Source organism: Canis lupus, chromosome 4, assembly GCF_003254725.2.
Source record: "Canis lupus dingo isolate Sandy chromosome 4, ASM325472v2, whole genome shotgun sequence".
Taxonomy (NCBI): Eukaryota; Metazoa; Chordata; class Mammalia; order Carnivora; family Canidae; genus Canis; species Canis lupus.
The window spans coordinates 15,639,145-15,658,759 of NC_064246.1; the positions used below are offsets into that span (position 1 = coordinate 15,639,145).

General features: G+C 41.2%; 2 protein-coding genes across 3 annotated transcripts in view; one reads left to right on the forward strand and one right to left on the reverse strand.

Moving 5' to 3' along the window:
* The window catches only part of JMJD1C (jumonji domain containing 1C), a 330,895-nt gene extending 325,594 nt beyond the window's left edge, over window positions 1–5,301 (reverse strand). Inside the window, exon 1 of the mRNA XM_025434457.3 lies at window positions 5,157–5,301. The gene's annotated coding sequence lies outside the window, so the exon portion shown is untranslated. The remainder of the gene's footprint in view (window positions 1–5,156) is intronic.
* REEP3 (receptor accessory protein 3) overlaps window positions 4,771–19,615 on the forward strand; it is a 97,824-nt gene continuing 82,979 nt past the window's right edge. For both annotated transcript variants that reach the window (XM_049108976.1, XM_025434458.3), the window contains exon 1: window positions 4,771–4,992. Coding sequence is in view for 1 of the 2 variants with exons in the window: in XM_025434458.3 (XP_025290243.1) it covers window positions 4,961–4,992 (32 nt within the window). In the remaining variant the exon portion in view is untranslated. The remainder of the gene's footprint in view (window positions 4,993–19,615) is intronic.

Below are 19,615 nucleotides of genomic sequence, written 5' to 3' on the forward strand. Positions count from 1 at the left end.
TTAAAGATTTTATTTATTTATTCATGAGAGACACAGAGAGAGAGGCAGAGACACAGGCAGAGGGGGAAGCAGGCTCCATGTAGGGAGCCCGACGCAGAACTCGATCCCGGCACTCTGGGATCACGCCCGGAGCCAAAGGCAGACGCTCAACCGCTGAGCCACCCAGGTGTCCCCTACCTTGATTTTAAAATCGGAAACTATGATTCAATCTATTCTTTTTTAAATGAATAGTGAAAGTGCCCCAAATATGTCTTGAGCTATGTGTTTCTCTGCCATTTAACATGAATGACCAGAAGGGGAAAAAGTTCTGTATAAGTCCTTAATTGTCATAGTAAAACTACTATTTCCAATGTAGAAGAACTTCAGATATGGTCAATTCCTTACTATATGTGTTCCTTAGATCCGGCCATCACAGACATATTTTGCTTTCATCTTCTTCAGAATCTAATCTTTCCATTCTCCTGCAATCTGATTATTGCATTCTGAATATTACTTTTCTTTATAATTTTATTTCAATGTTAGATGCAAATTTCACCTCTATTGTCACCATAATACTAAAACAGATTGGCTAAGATAAAAGAAATATTCATCCAGCAGGAGATAGAAAAAGAACAGGTTTACCTTTTAAGTCATTGTTGTTAGATCCTCTCCCTGACACTATTTTCTAAACAACTATTAAGGCAGATGCGTTTAGTAATTTTAGTCTTCCTCCAAATAAAAATATTTTCAAGCACTTGAAAATACTCCTCCAGTAGGAAGGGGAAGGTGACCTATTATTTAGTACCACTGGCATACTCATTAATAATTACACAAATTAGATACTATCTCTGTACCATGTAATTCTGCTCTTACTACCTGTTCTCCTAGGTACTTTACTACTCTTTTTTTCTTAATAAATGAACTCCTTTAACATGTAAAAGATGCACATTCTACATATCTCCTAGGAACACTAAGGGAAAATATAGAAGAGAAAGCAACTCTTTTAATAGAGTCTAATTAGCCTTAAGTTTTAAAACCCCTTGCGTTTGATAACATTATCAACCCCATTTAAAAGCAAACTGACTTGCCAAACATCACATTATTAATAGCAGAAATAGATCTCCTGATAGAACAATCTTTAAATACGCTGCCTCCCACCATGTTACATTCAATACCTAAAGAAAAGTGTCTTTGCATAATATAATGAAGGAAGCACTCCATAGCACAATAAATGAATACCAGTGATATATGTTAAAATAAACCATTTAATATTTAAAGAAATAATTTTCTACTTTCTATACCAGAAACGATCTCAAGTATACCAAATGAAACAACACTTTAAATAAGCTTCTAGGCCGCAGGTAATGTACTTCAGCTTCTCCCAAGTCTCTAGAGCCTTGCCTCACACCACGAAGCACTTATTTAATGGCCACCTACTAGAAGATCTCTCCCATCCAAGATTTGGCCCAGGACACAGAGATTAGAAACAACTCCTACTGAAACTTGGGCACTTTCCATAAGAGACTCCTCATCAGATAAATTTACTCTTAGTTTAGCCCAAGAATTCTCAACCTTATCAGACTCAGTGTTTCCCCTCCATAAAATATTTTCCAACTTCTGCATCATCACCCTGAAATGAAATTATAACACTCTTCCTACAAACAACTTCTAAGGAAACCATGTACCCTAAACAAAATATAAATGTAAAAGGAAAATGAAAATTTATGAGTATTTCAATATTAATCTTGAAACAAAACTGAACTAGAAGACACATAAAAGTAATCATGAACATGATAGCAAAGTGGTCTGTGATAGTTTTCCAAAACTAAACAACTCGTCATCAAGTTGTGAAAAATATCTTCCTTTCACACAACATTTGCATGTGGAAATAAACGAAAGTTCAGTCTCCATTAAAACCATTAGTTTATATGTAGAATGGTTTCTAGATTCTGATAATTACAAATGTTACACAAATGTCAAGCAGGATATTTCTAACCACACAGGAGATGGGAACATTCTTTGCTCAGGATTGCCCACACACTGCGTCAAGTGTAACATCCCTAATCTCCACCCATTAAATGTTAGTGGTTAGCCCCAGCCACCACCAACAACAAAAAATTTGTCTCCCAACTTCCTCCAAGAGGGTATTCCCCATCTGGACCCACTTCCTTAGACACAATTTGATTATCACAGTATAATGTCAAGAACAGCCAGGAAACATGGACTAGTTCCAATTCTGTCACCTATGAGTTATGTGGTCATTGGCAGTGAACTCTCTAAACCTCAGTTTCCAGTATATCAAATGGGGATAACACTACCTACACATTTTGGGTTGTAAAGGTTGATTCAACAACATGTGCTTAGCAGAGGGCAGGTGGTTTCCAGCACATGGCATATTGAGATGTATAAAGAAGGGGGCTGTTCCAGATTGAGAGCAGCAAAACGTGCTATGAATATGGAAGAGACTGAAGATAAAATAAGCATACGAAATGAAATTTAAGACACAGCAGCTTAGGGACATTTCAGAGAGCAACCAACAGTCCTACATGTCTCAGCAACCGCTGAAAGCATACATTACGGTGAAAGTTGTGAGATAATATTCAGAATGATGACCCCCCAAATGAAGAACACAAGACATCTTTAAGAGACTTCTACAGTACATGGCTGAATTTTCATAAAGCTTCAACACTTAAAAGAGAGTGTATTAACGAACTTCTCAAACTCTCAATGGGCAATTATCCTATTCTAGAGACTTGGAAAACACAAAAGATATCTAGTATACCATATCTGTCCTCAAACATTTTACTACCCAGTAGATTAGACATCAGTAAGACACAGTCATAATATAAAGCAGAATGAAACAGGTATTAAGTAGAAATTCAACTAATAAATTGTGAGGGCCTAGGAAAAATTATGGATAATTTTCACTGGGGAAAATCAGGGACATCCTCATAGCATAGGACACTGAAAAACAAGGATCCTGATAGGTAGAGAGTAGAGAGTACATCGTTAAAGAAGAAATGAAGTCTGGTCAAGGTGCCGGGCATGTAAATACAGCTGGTTCAGAGAAAAGAATGAGGGGAAAGGGCAGGGATCCAAAGGGGTTGAGAAAGCAGTAAAAACCCAGGCTGTTAAAAACATTTCAGGACCTGTTCATGGAGAGATTTAAGTGCCATTCAAATGAGTTTGGACTTTTTTTTTTTTTTTTTGAAGACTGTATTTATTCATGAGAGACACAGAGAGGCAAAGACACAAGGCAGGAGGAGAAGCAGGTTCCCTACGGGGAGCCTAATGCAGTACTCATCCTAGGACCCTGGGATCACAACCAGAGCCAAAGGCAGACGCTCAACCAATGAGCATGGCTGAGCCTGGCGTCCCAGGAGTTTGGATTTTATTGGGCAGCAGTTTTCCAGAAAACTAGTGCTTATGTGACACACGTGATCTCCAAAGAATGCTAAAAATAGCCAAAAATAAGATTCCAAACACATACAAATTTTAAGTGATCCCTGAAACTAAAATACATCTTTTTTTATATATTCTTAATATGAGTGAATAAGAAAAAGAACCTAACCCTGAAGTTGAAAGCAACTTTTGAGCTCAATTCTTAAATAATAAAAATAGTACTAAATTTATTGAACCTGGGAACTTAAAAGAACTCTGGACAATCTTATGTATGCCCTCGATTTTCTTCCAAGCAAGCTGGAGAACTGCCTAAACATGTTATTTAGCACTGCCTCATGTCACTCCGACAAGGTAAGCTGCAGTATTATTAGTCTCTTTTTACTGTGGGGAAACTGAGGAACAAAAAGAATAAATTACATGGTCACAAAATAAGCTGTTTTTTAGGACTTTATAATTAAAGGCTTGAAGCCCACATTTCATCCTTTATTCTTCGTACCATCTGAATATTAGAATTAACTTTTACTGTCCTCTGAACTGGGGGGGGGGGCGGGGGAAGAAAACAAGACTACACTTGAAGATCATTTTCTCAATTGGGCACTACAACCAGAAACAGTTTTTAAATCCTCTCTCTTGAAATTAACGCTATCTGCAAGAACTGCAAGGAGTAAGCAGTAACCCAACCCACCCCCACCCCCCAAAAAAGACAACTGTAAATAGCAGAGCAGGTCAGGAGCCCTAGGCCCTTTTTTACTTTGAATACCCGGCAGGTTCAGATGTGTTTGTAAAACAGGCTTTGCAGATGTTGTGATTGGGAAGGTGGTTTGAGAGGCCCAGGACGGTGATATCGATACACCCACTGCTGCAAACACGAAATCCGACGCCACGCTCGTCCGCCCCTCCCAGCTCTGCAGCGCGCAGCACGAGGCTGCCGACCTACACCGAGGCTTGCACAAGGATCCTGCCGACGTCTCCCTCAGACGCCCGAGACAGCGGATGCGATCGATCACACACACCTCAAAGTCCTGCCGGGGATCCCCGGCTTCCAGGGCCTGATCCGGAGGATTCCGCCGGGCAGAGTTCCTGCTATTTCTTTCCACACATAAATCCCAGCCCCCGCCCGCAAGCCCCCGGCCTCGGCCTCCCGCCACCCCCTCGTCCCCTCCACGCCGGGTGGGCGTCCCAGAGCTGGAGAGAGAAGGCGGGCGGGGGCCCGGGCGCCGGAGGCCGCGCCCCGAGGCTCGCAGGCGCCGGCCGGGGTCCCCGCCGCCCAGACCCGGCCTCGGCCGCCGCGCCGCCGCCGCCGCCGCCGCCTATCAGCGGAGCGCAGGGGCGGGGCCGGCTGGCTCGGCGGCGGCTCGGCCGCGGGCGGGGACGGGCGGGGACGGGCGGGGACGGGCGGGGGGCCGACCGCCGCGCAGCTCGGGCCGCGGCGCGCACACACCCGGCCCGGCTCCCGAGGGCGCCGGCGCGGCCCCGGGGAGCGCGAGGAGCCGGCGAGCGCGCGGCCTGCCGTTGGCGGCCTGGTCCGCCACGCTCGGCGCCCAGCCTCCCCCGAAGTGGGGGCCAAGCCCCCGGGAAGATGGTGTCCTGGATGATCTCCAGAGCCGTGGTGTAAGTGCCGCTCCCGAAGCCCCGCCGCCCGCGCCAGCCCCGGGGAGGCGCAGGGAGGGGGGAAGGCCCGGGCCCGGGCCTGGGCCGGAGCGGGCTGGCCGGGCCCTGGGCCTGCCCGGGGGCTGGGGCGGGGGGGGGTTGGGGGGCGGCCTCGGCCTCCTCACCCGGGTCCACGGCGCTGCGGGGCTCCCTGTGGCGGGCGAAGGTCCGGCGGCGGCGGCGGCGGCTGTGGCTGCGGCGCGGCCGGGCTGCGTGCGGCGCGGCGGCCCTGCTCCCGAGGCGCTGGGCGGGCGGGCGCGCGAGGCCGGCGGCGCGCGCTCCCCGCTCCCGCTCCCGCTCCCCGCGCTGCGCGGCACCGCCCTGTGGGCCCGGGAGCGGCGCGCCTCGCGGCGGCGCCCTGCGCAGTCTCCGCTGACGCGAGCGCGGGAGGCCCGGCGACCCTCCCGAGGATGCGGCGGCGGCGGCGGCGGCGGCGGGAGCCTTTGTATCCCGCGGCTGGTGCGGTGCGGGGTCTCCCTGGGCGGCCGAATGCCATTCGGTCACGTGTGGTAGGAGGAGAGATTTGTCTAAAAACCTGAGAGCGCTCCTAGCTCCCGTCCCGGGGAGAGGTCCCGCTTGCCCCAAGACTGGCGCTCACCCAGCGTCTCCCGTGGAATGGCGACCACCCGCTCGCGGAGGGGCCCGGCCTGGTGTGGTCGGAGGCGTCGGCCAAGTGACTGAGAGGCTGCAGGTGCCTCTTGCTCTTATCAGATTATCGGCTAATTTCATCGTGCCCTTACCAAGCGCTACAGGTCCGTGAGACAAAAATTACACACCGCCACTCCACTAACTCCATTTTGTCTGACTACAATTTAAACCGATTTTTTTCTCATCCTCCCCACCTTACCCCCGGTCTTCAAACCATAAACAAAAACAAAAAAAGAAAATTGGTCACAAAGTAAGCAATGACGTAGGTACAGCCAGGGGCCCCCCGGATTCATTATTCATGATCTCTGTAGGAGTACTGTTACCTCAGCACCTGTGCGGAATGTTTTTGTTGAGCAGCAGGCTTCTCCGATCAGCTATAGAGTGTGGAAAATAGAACATTTACCAGATTTCCAGATTTAGTTTTTCACTGAGAAGAAGCTAAATTTTCTGAGTTTTGGTTTTTTGTTCGAGAGTGGATCAGTCACTCAGTAGCTCTATTCAGCCTGATTTGCAGTAGCTTCTGACTTCATCATTTGATTGTCTTCATGAAGTTTGCCCTACCTCCCTACAGATTCTAGGTTTAAAGCTTCAGAGCTTCCTGCATTCCTCTGAACAGAACTAAAAATCAGGAAATAAAAGCACACTGCAGATGTCTTCAGATTGGGGTTTTTGAGGCTTTTTTTTTTTTTTCAGCCTTTTTCAGCCTTTTAAGCGTCATTTACATAATCCAAGCACACCTTTCTTGACCTGCTAGATGTATATCAACTGTTGTGTTTGCACCTAGAAAATGAAGTGCCCCATTTAAGAAGCTGTAACTATTTTTTTTAAACTGGTTTCCTTTGACCAGTTTTCTTTTTTTTTTTAACAGAAAATTGTGAAGCACTTTGATGTAGTTTGCATTACTCAAATCAAATTTTTGGTTTTGATCATGGGCTATGAATATGAAAGTCTTCTCTAGGTGCTACCTATAACGCAAAAGTTAGTAACACAGTGTTGATGTTACTGGAACTGACAGTTCAAACACTGATACCTGCTGCAATACAGGTGACAATGTGGAGTCTTGTAAGAGTTACAACCCAGTGCTGTAAGGGTTAGAAAAGGAGGGAATTATATCTGGTTGGAGAACCAGAAAAAACAAGGGAGATTACATTTGAGATGGACCTTAAAGGACCTTCTGAATTTAGACAGCCAAAGATGAAAGAGGAGAGGATTCCAGATAAGGGATCTTTGTGAGCCAAAAGCACAAAGCAGGGAAAGCCCAGATTAGTTACAGGGAACTTGAGGGACAGGAGAGAAAGCTGGAAAGGTAGACTAGGGCCTGTTTTCAAGGAATTTAAGGAAAAAGTGATAAATTTTGTTAGGCAGTAGTGGCTTCACTTTTGAAGATTCTCTTCCTTGCTGAGTGAGATGGTTGTAAATGAAGAAACTCTGAAGACAAGGAGCTCACTTAGGGGGCTCCCTAACTGGAGAGAAAAGACTAAAGCCTGCAGTACTAGAATCTATGGAATTTGAAGTGTGAAGCAAAAGAAAAGAAAAAAATGGGAGGGAGGAAAGGTCATGGAATTATATGTCACGAGCCATTGAACCATTAGCATACTAGAAAGCACAATTGTCAAGGAATACAAGCATCGTTATATTTTACCCCTGCTCTCCTCAATTTCTCAGTAGAATGTATTCTCCCTTGTTGTACTATAGGACACAAAAAGCCCAGTCCAGGACCTACACAAACTTGGAGACTTTTTTTCATGCCAGGAGATAGAATTTATTTACGTTCTTTTTAACCTGCTGGTACAGCCTGCTAGTCCTGAGCCTGAAGAAAGATCAGATAGTTTTCTTACTGTGAACCTTTGGGTGGCATGCGCAGGGAACACAAGGAACTTCCAGAACCAGAGCTTCCTGTGCATGAGCACTCTCTCTCCAGACCTTGTGGTAGATACTAGAGGAAGAGCCCTGGCTTTGGAATCAGATCCTGATGCCAGTTAATAGCTGCGTGATGTACTAAACTCATCTGAGCTTCACTGCCATCTTCTTAAAGTGGTTATAATATTAAACCACTATTAAAACTATTGTAAATATTAGTTTAACTAAAACACACCAGATGTGCAGCTTGGCATTTATTCTGCACTTAAAACGTAATAGGTATGGTTTTTTGTGGGGGAGGGGAATAAGGCAGTATAGAAAGAAATATTGTTGGACCCCTCCGGGAACCTGGAATATAGAACTAGCTTTCGTTATATTAACCACCCAAATGACCTTGAGTCAGCCTCTTACTGATTGGAGACCTCAGTTTCTCTATAGAGATAAAGGGATTTGGTAATCAACTCTCTCATACAGCTCTAGCATTCTGTAGTGGTATGAAATGGTTTTTATTTTGTTGGGTTTTTCCATTCTGTTTAAAATCAGTTTTAACTTTGCAGGCAAGATTGAAAAGTTAGCAATTATTAAGGTATAGTAGTCTGAGATTACCAAATGATATTTCATTCATTTGTGATAACCTATACCTTACCTTTTGAAACATGACTCTTACAGGTTGAGAGAAATCCTACTTTTCTAACTTTTCTTAATTTAGGTATATATCATTGTGGTTAAGATCAGGATGAAATACTACCTGAATTCAAATATCAGCTCTGCCATTTATTGACTGCAGCCTACCCCCATAGGATTATATGTGTCCATATACATAACGTGTATAGTCCAGCATTGGACACGTGATAAGTATTCAGTAAGTATTAGTTGTTATCAGAACAAGGAAGAACGTATTCCCCTACAGTCCCAACAGACTGGATGTTGAAACTGTTTTCAATTTACATTTTTCTTTGTCTTGTTGTAGGTGACATAGTTATATTTAGAGTATAGTAAAAAAATAAATAAAAATAAAGTTTTATATTATTCTTAGTATATTGTAAGCATCTTCTGTGTTCTCTGAAATCATATTTTATCTCTTCTGTAATCAGGCCAATATTCATAATTTTCATAGCCATTCATTTCTTTAATTTTGCTTTTAGTTCATTTTTAATATTATCATAACTAATGTCAACATAATTATAATGCCACAGTAAACATCATTTATGTATACTTTTTTTCTTTTTAAGTATTTTCTTAGGCAGAATATCCAAGAGGAGCATTTGGGTGAAAGGCTATGAGTATTTTTAGGACTGGTGATATGAATTGCCAAATTGCTGTCCAAAAGGATGTTAATATTTTACATTGCCACCAACAGTGTATGATTACTGTCTTTCTCACAGTTTAGCCAGGCTTGGGTGTTTTAACTTTTTCGTATTTTCCTAACATGTATAACAGATTGCATTGGGGTTTTTTCTGCATTTTACTGTTAGCAAGATTTAATACTTGTCCTGATATTTATAGTATCTCCTATTGTACAAGTAGTCTGTATGTACTTGACCCATTTATCTTTTGGTTACTTGATAATTTACTTGTTTGAGCTCCTTACTTAATTAACCTCAAGCCATATTCAACTTAAATTTGTTTCTCAATCTAGTAATACTTCTCTTTAGATATTTTATTTTTAGTTGTAAGGAGAATTTGTAATTTTAATACAGTTCAACTTGTTCATTTTTTACTCTGTGATTTTTCACTTCTAAATATAGAGTACTAATTACTCTAGATATTTGATAAGTACTACTTTCTCATATAGAATTAGATTAATTTGGAGACCTTTTATATTCCATACATCTGTATTTCCCTTTTTACATTAATAACACTTTTTGTCTTACCATAGTTTTATTATCTAGCAGAAGTAAATTGATCCTCTTTGATTATATTTAATGGGTATCGTTAAAGTCTAAATTACAAACCTTAAAAACCATACTCCAGCAATTTTCCCACTTCTTTCCAGCATGTTTTCCCTCTGTCCTAGATCTTTCTCCACAAACATGCTATTATTTCTCCTACTTAACAAAAAAACTCTTTTGGCCTACTTTTCATCTTATTATCCCATTCCTCTCTCTCCCTCCTCCATTTTTTTTTAAGATTTTTTATTTATTTATTTATTCATGAGAGACACACACAGAGAGAGAGAGAGAGAGAGAGGCAGAGACACAGGCAGAGGGAGAAGCAGGCTCCATGCCGGAAGCCTGATGTGGGACTCCATCCCGGGTCTCCAGGACCACCCCCCAGGCCCAAGGCGGCGCTTAACTGCTGAGCCACCAGTTCAGCAGGAGGAGCCCCTTCCCCCTCCCTTTTAAAGCAAAAACTCCTCAGAAGAACGTCTATGTTCACTTTCCCCATTTCCTCTCCTTTAGGTCACTCTCAGACCCATACCATGTAGGCTTTGCCACCAACCACTCTACTGAAATTGCCATTCTCTAGGTCACAGGTGACCCCGTGTGACCCAATTGTTTGGTCCTCATCTGACTTATCGGGAGCTTTTGGTATAGTTGCTCACTCTGTCCTTGAAGTGCTTTCTTCACGTGGTTTCCAAGAAACCTTGTTTTTGTATTCTTCATAACTCAGTGGCCACTCCCTTCTTTGTCTCCCTTGTCACATTCCTCCACATGCCCTGACTTCTTCAAGTTGGCAGGTCCAGGAGCTCAGTTCCTAGATTTTTTTTCTCTTTTCTATGAGGACTCTCATAATTCACATCTCTGACCCAGACCTTAGTGCTGAACTCATGATTATACATATTTTCAGGCGCTTACTTTACTTGGAAACATCTGAAAATCATCTTCAACTTAAGATATCCAAAACTGAGCTTCTGGATTTCCTTCCTAGTCTGGCTCCCTTGGCAGTCTGCACTAGCCCAATTAATGACAACTTGGTACTTCCAGTAGGTTGGGCCAAAAACCTTGGGATCATCCTTGGTTCCAGTCTTTCTCTCATGGCCTGCATTGAATCCTAAAGCAAATCTTGTTGGCTCTACCTTCAAAATAGACACAGCATCCCCCCTGGTTTTCATCAGCTTTATGTATGTTACTCTAGTCCAAGCCAGCATCAACTCTTAAATGCATTATTATGATAGCATCCTGCCTCTTCCCTTTGCATGCAAAGATCATATAGGATTAATGAAAAACATCTTGAGTAATTTTTAACTCCTCGTGGAAGTTTGAGGGCAGTCACAATTTATAAGTGACATATTTCTTCCTTGATATGTGCTTTACATACTTTTAAATGGTTGTAAAATCTCAGAGATGTCTAAGTTTGTCATCTTTCAATTAGGTTAAGGTAGATTTTATTTTCCAGTTTGGATGAGATTTATCATGTGAATAACTAAAATGTTTAGGAAGTGTTTCTAAGAACAAGATACAGAAATTGCTGTGAGGTAATGAGAAATAAGGTAAATAGCAACATTTTCAAGGAAATTGAAAAAGTTAAAATCTTAAAAATATAATTTTTCATCAGTGATAAGAGGTTATCTTTTCAGTCTTCCTTCATTAGGACAGAAAACACATCCGAAACTGTTGGGTCTTGTTTTCATTGCATAGGCCAGAACTTCCAACAAGATTCCTTTATTAGCCTCCATTTCAGAAACAATTTGCTTTTGTTCACTTTTTGTGACTGCAGCTATATTAACCATTTATTCTTTCACTGGATTTTTGAACTCTTTAAGGACGGAGATTTTTTTTTAATACTCTCTGCTTTTGGTATAGGTTATAATGTTCAAATGAGAGAGTGTCTTATAATAATAATGGCATAAATGGGTAAAGATCTTAAATATATTACTGTTTTGTCAGGTGGAAAAAGATTTCTGTTGAATCTCTGCTAGCAGAACATGAGCTTTTGATGTCACTGATCACGCATTGGCACTAAACTAGCCCTTTCATGTAATTAAATGAAGTTAAATGAAAAGTTAGAAGTAAAAGTTTTTCTGTTATAAATGTCTTCATGTTTACAAAAACGGTTTAGGGTTTATGTATATTTATCCCTATTACAAAGTACAGTTACCAGCTTCAATCATGTCAAACTGACATAGGTCACTATGATTGAAAATCAGATGAGGTGGTGTACTTGCTAAGAGACTATGGACAGAGAAAACAGCAGTTGGGATGGAATATTGAACAATGACAAAAGATTTCAAGAGCAAACTTGCTAATGTTAGAATATTATATGGCTTTTGAATATGTCTAGGTTTCTGAAACTAACACTTTTGACATTTTGGACTGAATAATCCTTTCTTCGGGATGCCTGTCTTGTTCACTGTAGGATGTTTAACAGCATTCCTGGCCGCTCCCCACTAGATCCCATTGGCACCTCCCAGTTATGGCAGCCAAAAATGTCTTTTTGCCGCACGTCACCTAGTGGGCAGAATTGCCACTCCCTGAGAACTCCTGCGTTAAAGGGAAAAAGAAGGAAAATATGTATGGGAGGGAATGAACCCAGAAGCTGTGCTGTTCAGTGTGGTAGCAGTGGGTACCTGGGTGGCTCTGTTGGCTAAGCATCTGACTTTGGCTTAGGTTATAGTCTCAGGGTCCTGAGATCCAGCCCTGCATCATGTCATGTCATCATGTTTGGCTCCCTGGTAAGCGGGGAGTCGACTTCCCCTCTCCCTCCACCCTTTCCTCTGCTCATCCTCTCAGTCTCTCTCTCTCTCTCTCTCTCTCTCTCTCAAATGAATAAAATAAAAAATAAAATCTAAAAAATATATATGGTAGCCACTAGTCCCTCGTGGCTTTTTAGGTAGTTAAACATTAAGTTCCTCAGTCACACTAGCCACATTTTGAGTGCTCAATACGCATTCAAGTTTAGTAACTACCTATTGGACAGCACAGAAATAAAACATTTCCATTATTACAGCAAGGTCAACTGGAGTGTTTCCTTACAAGGCACAGTCTGCTCAGCATTTCCATCTGAAAATGGCTTTGTGTGCTGCTCCTATGTACTTTGTGGGAGAAATTACAGGCTATAAATAATGATATTCAGGAATTCCTAAGCATCTCAGGATATCTTTTGCTTAAGAATTTTCTATATAAAATAATGTTGCTGATCTTAATTTTTTTTACTGTTTCAAAATTAATTTCTATTTCAGTATTTACAGAGAAGTTCCCAAAATTGATGAAAATCTGATGTAGTATACTGACATATTCTTAGAAAATGATTTATGTAATCCTATATTCTACCCTCAACTTTTATATTCCTTATTCTCTAAATTTGTGAATAAAGTGTAGTTTACAGGTTATAGTTTTCTTGGTCCTTTGAGTTGTTTGGATATTAGGATTTGAGTACAGAGCCAAGGGTTCTTACTGTTCTTACTATTAACAGTTACATCAGCTCTGCAAAGGCAGAGCTGCTGAGAAAATTGTGAAAGCAAAAGTCATAGGAAAAAACTAAACATAATAGGTTTGTCCTAACCAGTAGTTCAAAACATAATTTCAGGAAGTATTCAAATGTATTATTGCTGAGAGCATTTATGTTTCCAAGTAATGGTAAGTCTATTTTAGGAAAGAATTATTCTCACCCATAAACAAAACATCCTGCTGTGGAAAATTTCTTAAACCTTTTATCATGTCACATTTCTGAGAAATGTATTTGCTGTAATACCAGAAACTGGGTGGCCTGAACAACAGAAATCTACTGTCTCACAGTTCTGGAAGGTAAAAGTCAAGGCGAGGGTATCGATGGGTTCCCTGGTTCCTTCTGAGGGCTTTGAGGGAGAATCTGTTCCAAGACTCTCTCTCAGCTTCTGGTGCTTTGCTGGCAGTCTTTGTCATTCCTCGGCTGATAGATACATCACCCCCATCTCTGCCTTCATTTTTGTGAAGGTCTCTGTGTCCAAATTTCCCCTTTGTATTAGATATGTAAGTCTCATTGGGTTAGGGCCCACGCTAATTACCTCATTTTAACATGATTACCTCTGTAAGGACCCTATCTCCAAATCAGGTCACATTCTGAGGGAGTGGGGATTAGGACTTCATGTTGTAGGGGCATAGTTCAGCTTATAACAATCTCTTTTACATATCCTGAGAAAAACTAAAATACCAAGGAGTTTTAGGGGTTAGGTAAGGAGAACATTTAATGTCTAACAAAATTGTCTTGATTTAAAAGTTGTCACATGGGGAAGAGAAGACTGATTTTTCCCTTATTGTGAATGTAACGTTAGGGCAATAGGTGGATGTTATAGGGAAGACAGTTTTATTCAGTAAATAAAGGAAAGCTTTCCAATACCCAGAATTGTTCACCATTGAGACTGACAACCTTGTGAGAGCAATGAGTTCTCCATCACTTGGGGGAAGGAAAGGGAGAGTACAACCCTCACTGAAGATCTCGTCTCTTATTACTTGGATGCTTCCTATGGAGAACCATAAATAAATTAGTTTTCTGTGAGAAACTGTGAAGTATTTTGAATATAATAAAACTGCTTAGATATTTACAAAGAACAAACTGATGGTTGACAGAAGGAAGGAGGTGGGCGGCATGGGCAAAATGGGTGAAGGGGAATGGGAGACAGGCTTCCAGTTATGGAATGAATAAGTCATGGTAATAAAAGGCCCAGCACAGGGAATAGAGTCAGTGGTATTGTAACAGGGTTGTATGGTGATAGATAGTAGCTACACTTGTGGTGAGCATAGAATAACCTGTAGAGAAATTGAATCACTGTCTTGTACACCTGAAAGTAATGTAACATCCTGTGTCAACTATATTCAAAAGTTTAATAAAATAAAAATCGAAGGTTTGGAAAAAAACTACTTGAACATTGAGCTAAGTAAATACATTACCCTTGTATTACATGAATATTAGCAGTGATTAATAAATGGTATTTAAAAATAGCATGAATGGGGGTCCCTGGGTGGCGCAGCGGTTTGGCGCCTGCCTTTGGCCCAGGGCACAATCCTGAAGACCCGGGATCGAGTCCCACATCGGGCTCCCGGTGCGTGGAGCCTGCTTCTCCCTCTGCCTGTGTCTCTGCCTCTCTCTCTCTCTCTCTCTCTGTGTGTGTGACTATCATAAATAAATAAAAAAATAAAAAATAAAAATAGCATGAATGTATACAGCACTGAATAAATTGTATGCTAAAGATTCTGCTAATGTGACACTTTTTCATCACCAAACTTCAATTATCAATCTTTAGGACTTCCAAAATTTAGAATACACTTTCACCAAAACTGTAAATGGATAAACTGGCTTCTCTGTGTTTAAATTTCCAGAGGCCCACTGAAACAGTGAGCAGTAGTCACTCTTCTTGAGTGTGGATTTAAAGAAAGGGCAGATATAAGAACAAAAGAGAACTTGGTGATATTTGCCTAATGGGGATCATAATTGCCATGATTAGTTCTTTGCTGCTTTGTGCCTGTGATTTTTGTTTTCTTTTGGGGACACCAACTAATCTCAGTATTGCTGAACAAACTTCCTCGTTGTTGTTTGGTCAATATTTGTTTATTTGCACTGTTTTAAATCATTAATTTTCATCAACCTTAGTTTTTTATTTCTGGTTTTCTGAAATCTAAGGCTTTTCGATTTTCACTTTACATACCTTAATCTTGCAAATAGGAATGATGGTGGTTTTAAGGTATTTAATGGATCATTAATGGATAGGGAAGACTACACTTTAAAGATACACTGCTAGCTCCATATAAAAGGGCCTTAGGGGATCCCTGGGTGGTGCAGCGGTTTGGCGCCTGCCTTTGGCCCAGGGCGCGATCTTGAAGACCGGGGATCGAATCCCACGTCGGGCTCCCGGTGCATGGAGCCTGCTTCTCCCTCTGCCTGTGTCTCTGCCTCTCTCTCTCTCTCTCTCTGTGACTATGAAAAATAAATAAAAATTTATTAAAAAAAGGGGGGCCTTAGAAGTGTATAAATCTTAAAGAATTTGAAAGCATTAAAGCGTTATATAAAATTACATGAGAAAAGTGGCCTGAAAGCTTTGCTTTCCAAAGCTTATATATTCCAAAGCTTATATATTCCAAAACGATATCTGGTCTTTTCCTTGACAGGTAAATGGCAGAAATACAAAATGGAAATGAACTCCCCCCCCCCTCCATACACACACAGACAGTTTATGCTCTTTTATCATGGTTAAATACTTTCTTAGGAATTTTTAAATCCTAAATTTTGTGTTATTTCCTGTGGTAAACATGATGCAAATACTGCTTTGTTTCAAATGTTCTCCTAAGCCTAAGAAATAAAATGTACCTTCGGAGCACCTGGGTAGCTCAGTGGTGGAGGGTCTGCCTTTGGCTCAGGTCGTGATTCCGGGGTCCTGGGATGGAGTCACCGCATCAGCCTTCCCGCAGGGAGCCTGCTTCTCCCTCTGTGTCTCTCATGAATAAATAAATAAAATCTTTAAAAATAAAATGTACTTTCTCCCTGTAAATCTATACCCCATTACCTTAAAGTTTTGCTAGTGACAAGTTCTTGTAGTGCTTTAACTGAAATAGCTCAACTAAAACTAATCAGAAAAACAAAAATGGTAAGCCATCTTAACAGTAATAGTTATGATAAAAAGAACCCATGGTTACCTGGAATGACTAAGAGAGGTGAAGGAAATGCTGAAGATGATGTAACGTGTAACCTACAAGTGCACTGCCTAAGTGCCTAGAGAGAGGGGAGGAAGGAAAGCATGCAGCCCCGTCCCGTGGAATGTTCAGTTCTGCTCCCCACTTCCCACTTCAGAGTACATTTTCACAGGCTCTTGCCCTCCGCTTTACATTTTTCTCACCTTTTCCTCTAGTTCTTCTTTTTCCTTTCACTCTCAGTAAAGGCGAGGAGAGAACAGTATGGCCTCTGTCACATGCAGAGATATAACAACTTAAGAGGTTATTATCTATAGTTTCCAAACCAACAGAGGGGGAGGAGACAGGAGGCTACTGGGATAGAGAAGACCAAAATAAAGGGACAGGTGATGGAGGACACGTGGACCAAAAATGATGCAGGAAATGGGTTCAAATATGGCAGTAATGACAGTAACTGTACACAGATTGCCTTCGCCTGTTAAAAGGATCGGTACCAATGGGGACAAAACTATAAAAAAAAGTTGTAAACGTGAACGTTAAAAGATGATCTGAGTAAATGGATAGTCCATGTTGATGGATCAGTATTGGCTAATGTTGATCAATTCCTCCCAACTAACTATAAATTCAGTGGGATTCCAACAGGATTCTTACTGTTTGTGTTTTCGTGGAACCTAATTATCTAAAGTTCACAGGAGAGAGCTAAACTCCCAGCAATGATAAGACAGCTGTAAAGAACAAGGAAGGAAGACTTGCCCCAATTATATATCAAGTTTGATTATAATGTTATAGTAACTGAGACCATGTAGAATTGGTGCAGTGATTGATAATAAACTTACTGGAACATAATCAAGAATCCAGAAACTAACCCAGCACATGTGGAAATCTGATACAACAGAGTAGTATTCAAAATCAGTGGGAAAGGATGGGTAACCTAATACTGTTGTGACAACTAGGTCATCTCTTAGAAAAAAAAGAATGAAATTACATCCTTATTTCACAGCAAACTCAGAAATAAATTATAAGTGGACTACCTGCTTATATGTCAGAACTAAAATATTTAAACTTTTAGAAGAAAATGTAGGAAAATGTCATTATAATTTGGTAGAGAACTTTTCAGACCCTACAACAAACTAAATGATAAATGCAGCCTACCCTACATCTGACGCTGTTTCTGCATTAGGAATTATTCTAAGCACTTTCACACAATTTCATTTATATCTCACAACGGCCCTAATAATACAGATACAGATACTGCTGTATAATATAATAATATCTGTATTATTACCCCATTTTGCCATTGAGAAACCCAAGGCTTTAGAGAAGCAAAATAACCTGCCCAGGGTAGTCACACAACTTACTCTAAGTGACAGAGCTAGTGGCAGTCTTGCTCTGGAACGAGACCTGAACCAGTGTGCCACCCCACCTACCTGTGTACTGGAATTTGCATGCAATAATTTCAGTAAGTTTTGTCAAATACTCCTGTATCACCACCCTTAACAAGATCAAGATTCACTTTACATTCTCAACGGTGGTGTTGAATGTGTATTTCTACCACCTGTGCCATCCCTGACAATTTTATCTTTGCTAATCTCTGTGAAAAAATACCCAATTGTTTTAAATATCCTTTTCAGGAAATGAGTTTTAAAGCTCTATTTGGAAACCCATATTGCTGTTTTCTCAATTCCTCAGTAGTTTGGGGGCTGGAAAGGAAGGTGTAATGGAAGCCAGCACTAGAATTGTGGCCCAGTGAGGGTGAAGAATGCAGACAGTTTTATAACATATATGACAAGGTATGATAGTAGATGTAAAGAATTGCTTAAAATCAATAAGAAAATTAGCAATCTAAAAAAAAAAAAATGGGACGAAAGTAAAAGGCATCTCCTAGAAGATGAAACCAATGGCAACTAGACATATAAAAAGAATCACAAAACTCATTAGTTTTCAAGAAAATGTAAATTAAGACCACATTGAAATTCCATTTCACACATTCTACATTGCAAAAATTAAGAAGTCTGAAAATGCCAAGTGTTGGCAAGGATGGGCAGAGCAACATTTTTTTGGGAATGGCAGAAAAGGAAGATGTAACAGCTCTGGAAACTTACAGTGTTCATCATCCCCATACCTGGAGACCTAGCAATTCCACTACCTGGTAGACCTAGATACCTATGGCAGGAGACGTTTGCAAGGATATTAATAGGAAAGTTCTTAAAGCAAGAATCTACCAAGAATACTAGTTTACAGAGGAGACTGGGTAAATGAATGTTAGTATATTTATATAATGGAATATTATGTAGCACTAAAGCTGAATGAGATACCACTTAAAAAGTATCAACATGGGGCAGCCCGGTGGCTCAGCAGTTAAGCATCTGCCTTCAGCTCAGGGCATGGTCCTGGAGACCCAGGATCAAGTCCCAGGTCGGGCTCCCTGCATGGAGCCTGCTTCTCCCTCTGCCCCCCCACCTCTGTTTCTCATGAATAAATAAATAAAATCTTTAATTTAAAAAAATAGCATCAACATGGATGACGGGGAAATTATAGTGAAGTTTGGTTTGGTTTGGTTTGGTATGGTTTTAAAAAAAAGCCAGATGGGATTACATTTAGTAGGTTACCATTTTAAAGACTCCAACAAAGGTAAGACCAAACAATATAGGAAATATCTGCCTATATGGCAAATCTATTCTTCCAAAAAGAAAAGAATGATAAACACAGATTTTAGGATTGGGGGTCACTTCTTGGGAATACCCTAGCAGAAGAAAAATCTCAGAAATAATGATAATGGTGCTATTCTGCCTTGATTTTGGATGGCTGGTTCACTTCATTGTGCTTCATAACTTAGAAGTACGTGTCATATTTTCTTCATATCAACTCTTATATTTAAGAAATGCTTGGGGTGCCAGGGTGGCTCATTCGATTAAGTGTCCAGCTCTCGATTTCAGCTCAGGTCATGATCTCAGGGTCCTGGGATCAAGCTCCAGGTTGGGCACTGCACTCGGCAGGGTGTCCACCTCAGCATTCTCCTCTCCCTCTCCCTCTCCCACTGCCCCTCCCCCAGCTTGCACACACGCTCACGTTCTCTATCTCAAATAATTTTTTTTTTTTAAAGAAGTGCGTGACAAAATAAGGACAAAGATACGGTAATTAAAGGGACAAGCTTAGACAACGGGGGAGCAGATACCATCAGAAAGGAGATGCTGCCCCTGTCCCAGCCCATATGCTTCTTGCTGGTGTAGAGGCCAGTTTTAGTGCTCAGCCAGGCCCCAGATGGAGGGAGGGAAGGCGCTGCACCTGTCATGAAGAGTTTGTGAACAGAAGGCCAGAACCCCTGTGAAATCACTAGGCAGTCTGTCTCTAGTCCCTTCTTTTTCTCAAAGCTGGTATGAGTCCAGTGAAGAATGTCCAATTTCTTATATATCCAAAGGATTTTTGAGGTTCTAGAAGTAGGTACATAAACACTTAAGAGTTTTTTTTTTTCCCCTAACTTATTTTCAGATGACAGTAGTTTTCTTGCCTATCTGTTTGATATGTGGGATACT